Source organism: Aedes aegypti, chromosome 1, assembly GCF_002204515.2.
Source record: "Aedes aegypti strain LVP_AGWG chromosome 1, AaegL5.0 Primary Assembly, whole genome shotgun sequence".
NCBI lineage: Eukaryota > Metazoa > Arthropoda > Insecta > Diptera > Culicidae > Aedes > Aedes aegypti.
This window is the reverse complement of record NC_035107.1, coordinates 138003385-138017187: the sequence shown is the minus strand read 5'-3', so window position 1 is coordinate 138017187 and position 13803 is coordinate 138003385. Positions and strand designations below refer to the sequence as shown.

Here is a 13803-nt window from a genome sequence, read left to right as displayed (position 1 = left end):
CTTTTCATTGATTTCAAGGCGGCATACGATTCAGTGAAAAGAAATAAGCTGTGGAAGATAATGTCTAAACATTGTTTTACGGCGAAACTAATTAGGCTGGTACGTGCTACATCGGATAGTTTAAAATTAAGTATACGATTGCAGACGAGGTGTCAGCCACATTTGTGATGTTAGACGATTTGAAGCAGGGACACGCACTATCGAATTTGCTGTTCAACATTGCACTCAAGGGTGCTGTTAGGAGATCTGGCGTGCAGAGGCACTATCACCACAAGGTCGCACATGCTCCTTGGCTTTGTGGACGACCTTATTGGAATCGATCACAGGTCAGTGGAGGAGGCCTTCGTGTCTCAAAACAAAACTCGTCAACACAACTCGCCCTGTATAGCACACTGATTCTTAAGGTGGCTCTCTACGGGCACGAAGTGTGGACGCTAGAAGAGGCAGACCGCAAAGCCTTCGATGTTTTCGAGAATAAAGTGCAGCGGACAATACGCATGAATCACCAGTTGTACTTACTTACTTATTTGGCTTTACATCAATTATCTTGATAAAGCCTCGCCAACAATATTTCGCCAATTCACTCGGTTCATGGCCGCTTCTCTCCATCCTCGACTGTGACCCACGCTCTCCAGGTCCTGGTGCACCTGGTCAATCCACCTAGCTCGCTGCGCCCCACGCCTACTTGTTCCGACTGGATTCGTAGCGAACACCATCTTTACAGGGTTGTTGTCCGGCATTCTTGCAACATGCCCTGCCCAGCATATCCTTCCAGGTTAAGTTACCTTCACGATACTGGGTTCGCTGTAGAGTTGAGCGAGCTTATGGTTCATCCTTCTCCGTTCTCCTGCACGCCGCCGAAGATCGTCCTTAGCACTCGGCGTTCGAAATCCCCAAGAGCTTGCAAGTCCTCCTCGAGCATAGTCCACGTCTCATGCTCATAGAGTACTACCGGTCTTATGATCGTTTTGTACATCGTGCATTTGGTGCGGGGGTGAATCTTTCTTGACCGCAGTTTCTTCTGGAGCCCATAGTAGGCACGACTTCCGCTGATGATGCGCCTTCGTATTTCCCGACTAACATTGTTGTCAGCCGTCAACAAGGATCCGAGGTAGACGAACTCGTCCACCACCTCGAAGGTATCCCCGTCTATCGTAACACTGCTTTCTAGGCGGGCCCTGTCGCGCTCAGTTCCGCCAACCAGCATGTACTTTGTTTTCGACGCATTCACCATTAGCCCGACTCTTGTTGCTTCGCGTTTAAGGCGTGTGAACAAATCTGCCACCGTTCCAAGTTTTCTCCCAATAATGTCCATGCGTCCGAGAAGCAAACAAATTGTCCGGATCTCGTAAAAATCGTGCCTCGACTGTTAAGTCCGGCTCTCCGCATGACACATTCAAGCGCAATATTGAACAACAGGCACGAAAGTTCATCGCCCTGTCGTAGTCCCCGCCGAGACTCGAATAAACTGAAGTGTTCGCCCGAGATCTTCACGCAGTTTTGCACACCGTCCATCATTGCTCTAATCAATCTTGTGAGCTTCCCAGGAAAGCTGTTGCCGTTCATGATCTTCCATAGCTCTACGTGGTGCTGCCTTGAAATCGATGGACACATGGTGCGTAGGGACCTGGTATCCAGTAAACACAAACTCGTATACGATAGCGCATAAGAGTACAAATGTGGAGGCGATATACGTACATGCGCCATAAGGCTGCGTGCAAGATGTACGTATATCGCCTCCACATTTGTACTCTTATATCCCATCATAAACGATGGTGTGTTTACTGGGTACTCACGGCGTTTCTGGAGGATTTGTTGCACGGAAAAGATCTGGTCCGTTGTCGAGCGGCCGTCAATGAAACCTGCTTGATAACTTCCCACGAACTCGTTTGTTATGAGCGATAGACGACGGAAGAGCATCTGGGATAGCACTTTGTAGGCGGCGTTTAGAATGGTGATTGCACGATAATTTTCACACTCCAGTTTGTCGCCCTTTTTGTAGATAGGGCATATAACGCCTTGCGTCCACTCCTCCGACAGCTGTTCCGTTTCCCAGATTCTGACTATCAGCCGAAGCAAACAAGCGGCCAACCTGTCCGGCCACATCTTGATGAGTTCGGCTCCGATACCATCCTTGTCAGCGGCCTTGTTGTTCTTGAGCTGTTGAATGGCATCCTTTACATTCCCCCATCGTGGGAGCTGGTTGGTTTCCACTGTCCGCTGTGCTGACGTAGCCATCGCCTTCGCTGCCCTGACCTTCTGTACCTGTGTTCTCTACGCCATTCAGGTGTTCATCGTAGTGCTGCTTCCACCTTTCGATCACCTCGCGTCCGTCCGTCAAGATGCTCCCATTCTTATCCCGGCAGAATCACCAGTTGTATCGAGTGTATAAAATGCGAATATTATAAAGCGTGTGAAATACGGCAGACTTCAGTGGGCTGGTTACCTAGTGCGAATGTCGGAAGAAAGAATTGCGAAAATAATATTCACGCTGGAAATTTGAACGTTTGATCACTCGCTGGTGGTGACCAATCGATCAAATTTTCAGCGCGGAATTCTGCCTGGGTCTCAGAATTTATGCTTTAGAAACATAAGGTTTGGCTTCGATGTATGAACATCTTAGAGTACGGTGAGGCAAAAGTTCGACCTTAGTGGTATAATCAAAGTTTCCAGGAATACAATAGTAGTTAAAACAAAACAAATACCATACAGTGAACCTTCAACATATTGGCTATAATTTTTGCTGAACAAACTTGTGTTAAAATATTTACCCATTTTTAGTTATAACAGCCCCACCGGTGAGGCAAGAGTTCGAATCTAGTGTGGGGCAAAAGTTCGCTGGCTAAAACAAAAAATAGCGATACTTTTATGACAGGCATACTTTATACCAGCCGTAAACTTAAGTTTGCCGAAAAATACACACTAAATTTTCATCAAAAAATTGCCCGAAACAGGGTTGATTGTAATATATTCAAAAATAGCAGTTTTTCGCAAAACTAAGTGTAAATGTACAACTTTGATGACATTTTTCGCACGATCAGGCAAATTTAGCTAAATTTGAAGATAATGTGTGGATTTTAGGCAATTTGCAAATTTTTCCGTGAGTTTATACATGGGTTGAATTTTTGCCCCGCTGATTCGAACGTTTGTCCCACTATAGGCCAAAAATTGTTTCCAAGCATTTATGCAAAAACTAATACACCTCAAAGCATCCTTACGATAGGCCTAGAAATGCCCTTACATAAAATATTGAAAAAGATTTTATCTTCATTTTATTCCATGCAACGAAACTTTGACCGAAAATTACAATATTCACGTCGAAAAACAACAAATAGTTATAACTTTTCCAAATCTCAATCAATTTTTATAGAATTCGAACCCCATTACATTTATAAGTATTGTTTTGAATTGAGCTAGAAATCTTAAAAAGAAACTCTTGCCCCACTCGAACTTTTGCCCTACTTTACTCTAAGGGTTGAAAATGCTATGATAAAAAAGAGATCATCCTTTATCTTCAAGTGGTGACAGTTTTTATCTTGGTCCATTCATTTGTTTGAGAACAACGAGCTATACACTCGGTTACCAATGGCTTTTACGACTATGTAACAAATGTGAATTCCTCTTTGAAATATAAACATCACAATAAATACTAATTTTGATTTCATTTTTTGTAATGTCGCAATATAATCAATAACACTGCGGAACACGTTTTTGTCTCTAGCACCAAAATACCGCTATTTACTTAAGTAAGGTTTGCTGAATCCATTGCCATTTTCAAAAATATCATAGCACGTCTAGTTTTTGAGATAGGGTGCAAAGCTACTTGAGCACTTCCATGAATCACTTTGGCATTGGGTATTTTTCTCGTCCGAGTTGTCCGAAACTTTGCAATAAGAAGCTAAAGCGCTAAAGCGACACATATTGTGACCAAATATGAGCTCTGTAGCTTTGAAAAAAAAAAAACCCACTGCCGAAATGAATCAAAAGTGCCAAGAATAGGATCCGGCTCCCTATTTGATGTTAAACATGTAAAATTTGACTATTCCAGCCAACTTGCATGCAAGTTACGGAAATTTATTTGCTTAATTTGTCACGTAATTCAAACTTCATGTGTAGAACAATAGTTATCAACATAGGTAGTTCATAATACTTTCAATTTTTAAAAACTTATTTTTTGAAGGTTTAGAAAAATTAATGTATTTTGCTATATCAGAGAAACGAAGAATTTTGTATTGAGACAGCAAGCATGTTTAAAAAATCGATTCAATCTCAATTTAATCGTGCAATTTCAACCAAATTATATCTAAAATGAAAGTTAAAGTTATTTTGCATGCTTGGTAGATTAGATCACAAAAAATATGATAACTCATACTTTTATGTACACCTCAATGAAACCACTCATTCTGGGAAATGAGTTTATGTGGAGTGAAGTTCTTCTTCGTGGCGTTAACGTCCTCACTGGGACAGAGCCGGCTTCTCAGCTTAGTGTTCTTACGAGCACTTCCACATGTATTAACTGAGAGCTTTCTTTGCCAAAGTTGCCATTTTCTGATTCGTATATCGTGTGGCAGGTACGATTATACTCTATGCCCAGGGAAGTGAAGGAAATTTCCTTTACGAAAAGATCTTGGACCGACCGAGAATCGAACGCAGACACCTTCTGCATGGCTTTGCTTAACCGCGGACTCTAACCACACGGCTAAGGAAGGTCCCCAAAGTTATGGGGTATGGTTTTCAAGGGAATGTCATAGAATCCACTCAACCTTTCTAACGTGTTATTTCCCCATTTCAGAACACCTCCAAGAAATCTGGACAAAACTGCTACCATAACGATCGGTAGCAACACATTCGTCGTCGAAGCGGACAATCTGGAGAAGATATGTGATCTTGGACGCGGTGCCTACGGAATAGTCGAAAAGATGCGCCACAAACAAACCAACACGATTATGGCCGTCAAACGGATCACTGCAACCGGACAGACGCAGGAGCAGAAACGACTCCTGATGGATTTGGACATTTCGATGCGTGCCAGTGACTGCCAGTACACTGTTCACTTCTACGGTGCTTTGTTCCGCGAGGGGGACGTTTGGATTTGCATGGAAGTGATGGACACCAGTATAGATAAGTTCTACCCGATCGTGTTCAAAAATGGGCGAAAGATGCCGGAGGATATTCTCGGAAAGGTTCGTAGTAATCTACTTGTTAATAGTTCGTGGTGAAAATTTGTCAAGTAATTGCAGATCGCGGTCGCAGTTGTTAATGCACTTAATTATCTCTACACTAAGCTGCGTGTTATCCACAGAGATGTGAAACCGTCCAATATACTGATTAATAGGCAAGGGGATGTCAAAATGTGTGACTTTGGTATTTCAGGTAGGAGTCATTGACGATATCGAGTTTTCAACTTTATTTTAACTTAAACTTTTGACTTTTTCTTAATAGGATACCTAGTTGATTCAGTGGCCAAAACAATTGATGCTGGTTGTAAGCCATACATGGCTCCAGAAAGGATAGATCCTCAAGGTTTGTTCCCAGTCCAAAAACTATTAGAATAACCCAAGTAACTACGGTTTTTTTTTTGCAAAAGTTTGAAACACATAAATATGAAATTGAAGGCTGAAAGCATTGAGCAATCTAGCATACAAGAGGCCTGGGTTCGAATCTCAGTCGAGCACGTGGATTTTTTTTTTCATAATTTCTCCCATAAATTATTCATTTTACCACGCGTAATGAGTTAAATAATTTAATAACCATGCAGATTGGATTGGAACATAATATATATGTCACTATAAACTTATTACTGAGGCGTCCGATTGGAAAACGATTTTTTAAAGAGTTGTAGCTGATAAACTTATTAAGCAATGTCAGCACCTCAAGGACACAACGGCTCAAACAGTGACCGATTGAATGAAAATGGATGGTTTTCCCATTTTGATTTCCATACAAACTTCAAAGGGTTGTCCAGTCTCAATTTGCACCGGAATGTGCTCAAAATTTGTGTGGACACTAAAAATTTGATCTAGATTCGAACGTAGTGTGGGTGTCTATTTAGTAGACAGTGCCCTACCCAGGTAACAATGGGTTGTGTTTTTGCTAAGTGTCACGTTTTTTCGCTAATCAAAAAATGAAGTGAAAAAGTATTGCCTAGTGATTTAGCAGGAATTTAACGAATTTACACAGAAGAATGGGTGAGATGAAGAGTTGAACGCAGTGCGTTTGGCTATTCCGATGAAAACGTTCGTTATTTTCCTAGTATGATTTCGGGAAGTGGCATTCTGGTCCGGTTTGCGCATTGGCCGATCAATTTGCACGACACTATCAACATACAACAAGGTTCACAGTATCCAGCTTCACTCCATCAATTGGTGAGTTCGTTCCTTGCTATTGTTATAAAGGTGGGACATTTTTATATTGATGTTTTTCTTGAATTATTTATTTATTTATTTTATAAATATTTTTTATCATTCAATTTATCTGAATACTTTGAATAGTTCGTCGCTACATTTGTCGGCATATCCATAATAAATAAACCATTCACATTTCTTTTGCTTGTTTTTGTATGTGTAAAAATCTTGTGGTTTACATTAGAATAGAAAAGTTGATGTATTTGAATTGAGGTTGCATGTGTCGCATCACTTACCAAGGTGAATCCTGAACATGTGACTTTACATCCCTTCCCACTAACACCAAATCCTTCCCGTGACAACCGTGGAGATGCAGAGGTGATCTCGGTCTCTAGTAACAACGGACGTCACACTGACATTCCTTCCCTTTCCCGATGTCCGTAAGGACGTGGCCGGCGCCATTATTGACTTCGCAATTTTTCAGACTCTTAAAAGTGTAGACTGAGGATTGTAAGCTTTTCCCCATCTGTTTATTCTTTGTGCAATTTTGATTATTCTGGTCAATCATGGAATACAAGGCTGGTAGAGCGAGTCACTTTTTAGTGACTTGGTCACTTTTTTTAAAGTCTCTTTTTTGAAGCCATTTCAACTAAAGTCACTTTTCCAACTATTTTGAGCAAAATTTTAGAGAGAAAATTATGAACCGGCCTATTTTTTGATTAAGGGTAAGTTTTAAGTTAAGTCATCACCAGAACAACTCCATGTCAGTATCAAAATGGTTTTCTTGTGAAAAAGTTAATCTTTCATATAGTTCCTTAGGACAGACTTTAATGGCCGGATAGACCTTGGTTAGAGTATACTTTCTTTTTTCTTATGCAAGTATTTAGCCTGTATAGGCCTGAGTGAAAACAAACATACTAAAACTCTCAACGCTCAGCGAATACTTAACGGATCCAAATATTTTTTTCTCAGTATCCTGGTACACCAGGTCAGGCCGGGTAAAAAAGGGCAATTTTTTGGGACACGCCAGGTTATCTTTTTTTTGTAATGGTAATCACTTAAATTTGCATAAATCAATAAAATCTGATATCAACATTATACATGAAGAGGTTAGAACCGTTTAGAATGTACTGGATGTGGCCACTCGGACTTAATGCCCTGAAGAATCGGCTATAGATTTATTGGATACTAAATCGTTTCAGTTCTCTAACAGTAAAGATCAAACATAATAGTTTGGTCGTTTGGTGAAATGCGTTCCCATAGGCTTGAAACATATGTTTAGATACAAATTAGTCACTATATCGTAAATTTGAGTCGTCGTGGGGACTCGAAAATGGTCATTTCAAAGATCAAACTAATGCAGGTCACATGGTTATCTAAATCAATCGTTTCTCAAAAGATTTGCGCTGATGCGTTTTTCTTTAAATTCCTTGATATAATGACTACATTATAGCCGACACCGGATTTTTTTTTTCAGCTGACCTGACCCAGTAACCCACCTGAATAACTCCAGCCACAGGAACATTTCCGAGATCCTTTGACCAAGACGGAGATGAACCAGCCATAGGGCTGAAAATCTCCTTAATAAAGATAATAATAATAATCCTTTGACCACTTTTAGAAACTAGATATGTGTGCCAGTATACTGACAGACAATAATTTAAATCCGTCAAGTACTCGCTGAGCGGTGAGAGTTTTACTTATTTTTCTCTCACTAAGGCCTAAACGGGTTAAGCATCAATTTAGGAATGTATATTATCAATTGTTTCTAGGAACAAGTTTTTAAAGAATCTCATTCGAAGGTTTTTGAGAATGCTTCCAAAATATTGATAAAAGTTATTAGAAATAATATGAATTTAAAAATATGTGTAAAACATCATGAATTGTGAAAACATTCACTTGTTTTAAACCAAATGACCAGAGCAAAATAAGACTTTTGTCGTCTAACAATATTTTGATCAAATTTCGTATTCTCAGCCAATATTTCAAGGCTTATGAAGAGTCTTTTAGTACATCGTTTCTCAAACTTGGCTTTCACGACTCCCCGACCTGTCAGCGCCTCGCTTTGTGTGTACAACAGGAAGAGAGGTAACGAGGCGTTGGGGAGTCGCGAAATCTAAGTTTGGGAAACGATGTTTTAGTATACAAAGAAAAATATCGACAAAACTTTTACAGTACTTTACGTGGTTGAAGTAATTTTTATAATTCGAGGCAAGATGAGCACCTCTTATGGGTATATATTTTTTTGAAATAACTCAAATTCGCTCAGCAATCCTAAGAAAAGATGCTTCCCTTCCATTTGTAGTAAAATAAAATAGTTAATGCATTAATATCTGCAAACTGTGAAATTATTCAAGAATTTTCTGCTCGAACAAAATTTAAATTGTATAGCTTGATGTAGAATGTATAATGCGTATCAACGAGAAACCATTGATATACAGCTAAAAATACAGTTAAACCTCCATGAGTCGATGTTCCATTACTCGATATCGACTCATGGAACCATATTGAAAATCAAATTTCATGGTTACTACGATGGTCCCCTCAAACGGCTTTCCATAGCATTGCTGTTCCATGACTCGATATTTCCATGAGTCGATGGTCCATTCAATATCGACTCATGGAGGGTTGACTGTATGTTGTAAATTTAAGTTTATTTTCATGCACATATTTGGAGCATCAAAATATACTGAAATATCAACGATAAAACGTTTATTTTTCAATCAAATGCACTTTAAATTTACATGATCATGAAACATTCAAGCATCTTTGGTTAAAAACTAAACGAAATGCCGTAAAAATAGATTAATTCGGTTTATTTTTACTTCATGCCTCAGTTTACACTACATTGGAATTTAAATATTTTTATCTGTGTAGTTTAAAAAAAATGTTAATTAAGAGAGTGCTCTTTTTGCCCTGCAGGGGTGCTCAACTTGCCCCGCAGTATATTTAAGCCAACTGAAGAACATCTTTTTGTTTAATCATTTTATTCAATGAACATTTCATTTTTTGAACCTGCTATGTTTATGGATGCTAGAAAACATGTTACATAATCGGTTCCATGTCATTTTGAATAAAAAAAATTCTGTTTAAAAAATGTAGACGATATCTTGAAATTTTGGAAGTACAAAAAATAAATTCCAAATTTGGAAGTAAACTAGACTTACCACCTAGAGTAGATCATATTGGATATTCCCTTCTTCATCGTACAACAGTGTAATAGAACTTAAATAAAACTGATTACGTTTTCAGGTCACTTTTTAGAGTATTGGAAGTCACTATTTAGTCACTTATTTCTCAAATCTGTAGGCAAATTCCGGCGCGTATTTTCTTCGAAGAAAAGAAAATTTTCTTGCTGGTACGTAATGGAAGAAAATAACTTTTTTCGGCATCACTTTTTGCTACCAGCCCTGGGAATAGCAACTACGAATTGTACGGTCATCTATGCTTATGATTTATGCTTATGCTTAGTACCCTACCCAGGTAACAAGCTAAGTAACAGTTTATTCAGCTAAAATGAGCTGAATGTATCATTTCAAATTCGCTAGGTTACAAATCTCACAACCAGAGGCGCGCGCATCGTTTTTCTTTGCGTTTGGCGTTTCACACTACCGCCATCGGCCGGTCTTATTGCACGAAACACCTTTCGTGCAATATGCTCACCAGATAAATTTCGAGGAAATTTGTTCTAAGTGTTACGTCTGTTTGTCTGTGGTAGCACTAATGTACCTACAGTAGCTAAGCTCTAATAAGAGATACTATTTTTTATTAAACAAAATAAAAGAATTAAGAACTTTTTTACATTAATCGAAAGCTTTTGGTCTATTCTTCATAGCGAATATATACAGCTAACTCTTCATAACTCGATATTGAAAGATCATCGAGTTAGGGAGATCGAGTTATAGAACACAAAACCAGTGCAAACGCGATCCAAGGGACCATAGAAGTAGTAATGAAAACCAGCTTTTACTATGGTTCTCTAATTCAATATCGAGTAAGGGAGAGTTGACTGTAAAAGTTGAGCAAAATTATGAACCGTGTTTGCCTGCGCGAAGCTATTGGTACTAGAGGAACACAAAAAATATAAATTAACCAAATGCTACTATGATAGTCCAAATCAGTAAATTCGTAGACTTAGCCATTCTAAACAACGTAAATTTGTAAACATAGCCATTCCGAATAGACATATTGAAGCTTTGGGTAGGAAATTTTTTATGACATTACTCAAGTAACTGACTTTTCAAATTCGTGACCAGGCTCCTAGAGCATAGGCAGATACTGGTGCATTGACGGTACTTGGGATCGTTGCAACTTCAAATTATTATCAAATTGAGAAAGTTATATGTTCTTGAGAATATCATTTCCCGAAATCTTATTCAAATAGCCTTAAGTCAGAAGAGTAAACAAACTAAGTTGATAGATCCTACGTGTTTCGCTTTCACTTTTATCACGTTCAATTTACGGAATTACAAATCGACGTAAGTAAGATTTTCATTTTTCGCAACCTAACCACTACTTTCACCGCTCTGTTATATGGAGAGACAGTAGATTAACCACTAATTAAGTTGATCTTACACTGGTAGAAAAACGTCTAATGGTACTTTCAGACTAGATCTGATATTACGTAATATAGGCTATCTTGATATCAGAAACCTTACATCTAGTTTTCACTGGAAATAAGAAGTATGACGTTTGGTATAAAGATAGCCTATATTACGTAATATGAACTGTTTTTACGATAAAGATATGAAATAGAAGCATGATACGAGCTCACCAATTGATGATCAATCGTTGACAGGGGAGCTCTAAAGCACTTCAATCAACCAATACGCTGCTTTAAGCATGCTAAATGAGTAACGAGTAAGCTTGCTTGACGAAACACTGGCCAGCTAAACGAGCGAAAAACAGGAACAACAAACTTCTCGAAAGACGCAAAACCGAACTGTCCTGGTTGGGCTTCACGAAGCACTCAGCCCCGGCCAAACTGTCAATTTGTAGATTTATTTTCAAATAGATTTAGAAATAATGTTTCAATTCTTCTCAAAATGTTTCCTCCACACCGTGTGAAAGTTACTTACGCCGATTTGGAAAAGTAATCGTGATTTGACATCATTTTGATTAGTCTACCCCGTTTGGCGTAAAATTATTTGGCATAATGGTCGTTCGGCATAATTTAAAGATGAATCTACTACAGTGGTTCCGTAAATTGCGGAACCATAAGATGCCTTTTTTTCTAACTAGTCATGACCTGGGAGGGAGAAACCAATACAAAATGTCTGTACGTCACAGTGAGCCGAGATTTTGCTGTCACGAACTGTCACTGTGAGCCCGGATCTTAAACAATCGACAAACATGATAAAAGCGCCTAATTAGCCAAAGCATATTTTTGCATATCATCAAAAGTAGCAAAAATCGAATTAGAATCAATTCATGCACATTCAAAAGTAACGTCACGAGCGCACCGTTTATTCTAATTGAATATAACGTATTGGAATGAGGCTCTTTTTACTGTTTTCAATAAAACTGAAAATTTAACGCATAGAAAACTGTGGCCCTTTTTCAATGTTTGTCTAGAAAGATCGAAAGTACACAACAAATGAAAACTAGCGATTTTCACCAAGCCTGCCTTGATTGTCGTTGGCAAACTGGAGTTATCTTGCAGTTTGGAAACATGTTGTATCAAATTTCGTGTGTAGTATCTGTGCCTCCCTCCCAGGTCATGACCTATCTTAGCTGTTGGACACATTTTTCTTAAACATGCACCATGGTCCTGCAGTTCCTTAAACAAAACAGTTTTATTGGATATTGTTTTCATAGCCAAATAAGATATACGGTAAAAAATCAGCATGTTCGTTTGAATGGATTGATCTCTTGACTCAATTCAAAACACCAATCGCCTTGATTTGAAGAGGGTTGCCTTTGGATTTGATCCTCTGTCTCTAACACTAGACTCTGTAGTGAAAATTTTCCTGAATGAAAGCAATCTTCGACAGCCCGTTGTAGAAACATATTGATGTTAGTTCAATCCCTTCTAACAGATGCAATTTCAAAGGTTCAAATCTGGTTCAGGCAGAAACGTATATTTTAACTTTTTTTTTTATTTAAAAACAAAACATGCAACGCTGAATTCAAGAGCTGTTTTTTTGTATTGTCAATATTTAGCAGTGGGGCAAATTCAAGAGCATAACTATTGATATCAAAGTGTTTTTTTTACCGTGTAAGAAGCTTGTCCACAGACAAACAGACGTAGCAGCAAGAACAAATATCAATTAAAAACATAGTCACGTGAACATTTACGCCCAATGCTTAAAATACTTCATTTGGCCAACCGCGAACTAGGTGGCGTTAGTGAGCAAACGTCAAACTCGAGCAAAAGTGATGCGAGCGCCACGAGTGGCCCGTCGGCAAACTACCAAATTTTAGAATTGGGCACTATTCTGCTGTGCGATGAAAATAATTAGAGTGTTACGTATGTTTGTCTGTGGCTTGTCCATAACTGGCAATGGAATGTACGATCGCGATCAGTTTATCGATACCCCTTTGCTCAATGGAAGGAATTTGATCAAATTCAACGTTTGTCAGAATAACGCCGAACGGCTATTATGCTAAATGGCGATTATGCCATGTGGTTTTTGAACGCTTACTTTCCTTAGCGTTTGTTTGCTTGGTTTTTATTCATATTGAAAATTTTCAGCCTTTCAACATTTTAGCTTTTGACTTATGATGTCCATGTTTCAGTCTTGCATGGTCTGCCTTATGAATATTCAGCCTTTTGTGTTTCAGCCTTAGGGATGGTACACAAATTATGTCACGCTAAATTTCAACTTTTTTGACCCCCTCCCCCCCCCCCCCTTTGTCACGTTTTTTGTATGAGTCCTCCGAAATTTTTGTAAGGCTTGTCACGCTTGGCTTGACCACCTCCCCCCCCCTCGGAGCGTGACGTAATTTGTGCATGACCCCTTATGTTAGAATTCAGTGAACACCAAAAACTTAACGCTCCAAATCAGCGATATAGTGCTAGTACATAGCTGAATAATCGTTAAACAGTTTTATATTAGCACTGGATTTCTTATTTGGCGAAATACAGGACTACGTGTACTTTGGGATCGTCCATAAATGATGTAGCCTAATAGCGGGGAGGGGGGAGTTTTCAATTTTGTGACAAACCATGTATTAGTTATGGGAAAATATGCTACGATGAGGGAGTGGGTGTTAAAAATTGGTCAAAAAATGGTTCGTCATTTATGGTCAGCCCCTTATTGATAAACTATTATGGGCCATCATTGACGGGTTTTTTTTTTTTATTTTTTACCGGAGCAGGTAATCCTGGAGAGTACAATATCAAATCAGACGTGTGGTCGTTGGGAATCAGTATGATTGAAATGGCCACTGGGACTTTTCCCTACAGCACGTGGGGTTCTCCATTCGAGCAACTGAAACAAGTAAGACAAGAAGAAAT

The 13803-nt window shown here is 38.9% G+C and overlaps 1 protein-coding gene across 2 annotated transcripts in view; it reads left to right on the top strand.

The window, feature by feature from the left end:
- The window catches only part of LOC5571505 (dual specificity mitogen-activated protein kinase kinase 3), a 31316-nt gene that overhangs the window by 16695 nt on the left and 818 nt on the right, over positions 1-13803 (top strand). Inside the window, exons 4-7 of one of the 2 annotated variants that reach the window (XM_001659706.2) lie at positions 4793-5183; positions 5241-5373; positions 5443-5523; positions 13665-13786. In XM_001659706.2, coding sequence (XP_001659756.2) covers positions 4793-5183; positions 5241-5373; positions 5443-5523; positions 13665-13786 — 727 coding nt within the window. Of the gene's footprint in view, positions 1-4792; positions 5184-5240; positions 5374-5442; positions 5524-13664; positions 13789-13803 lie in introns of both variants that reach the window. The other variant, XM_021848425.1, reaches the window with a different exon arrangement.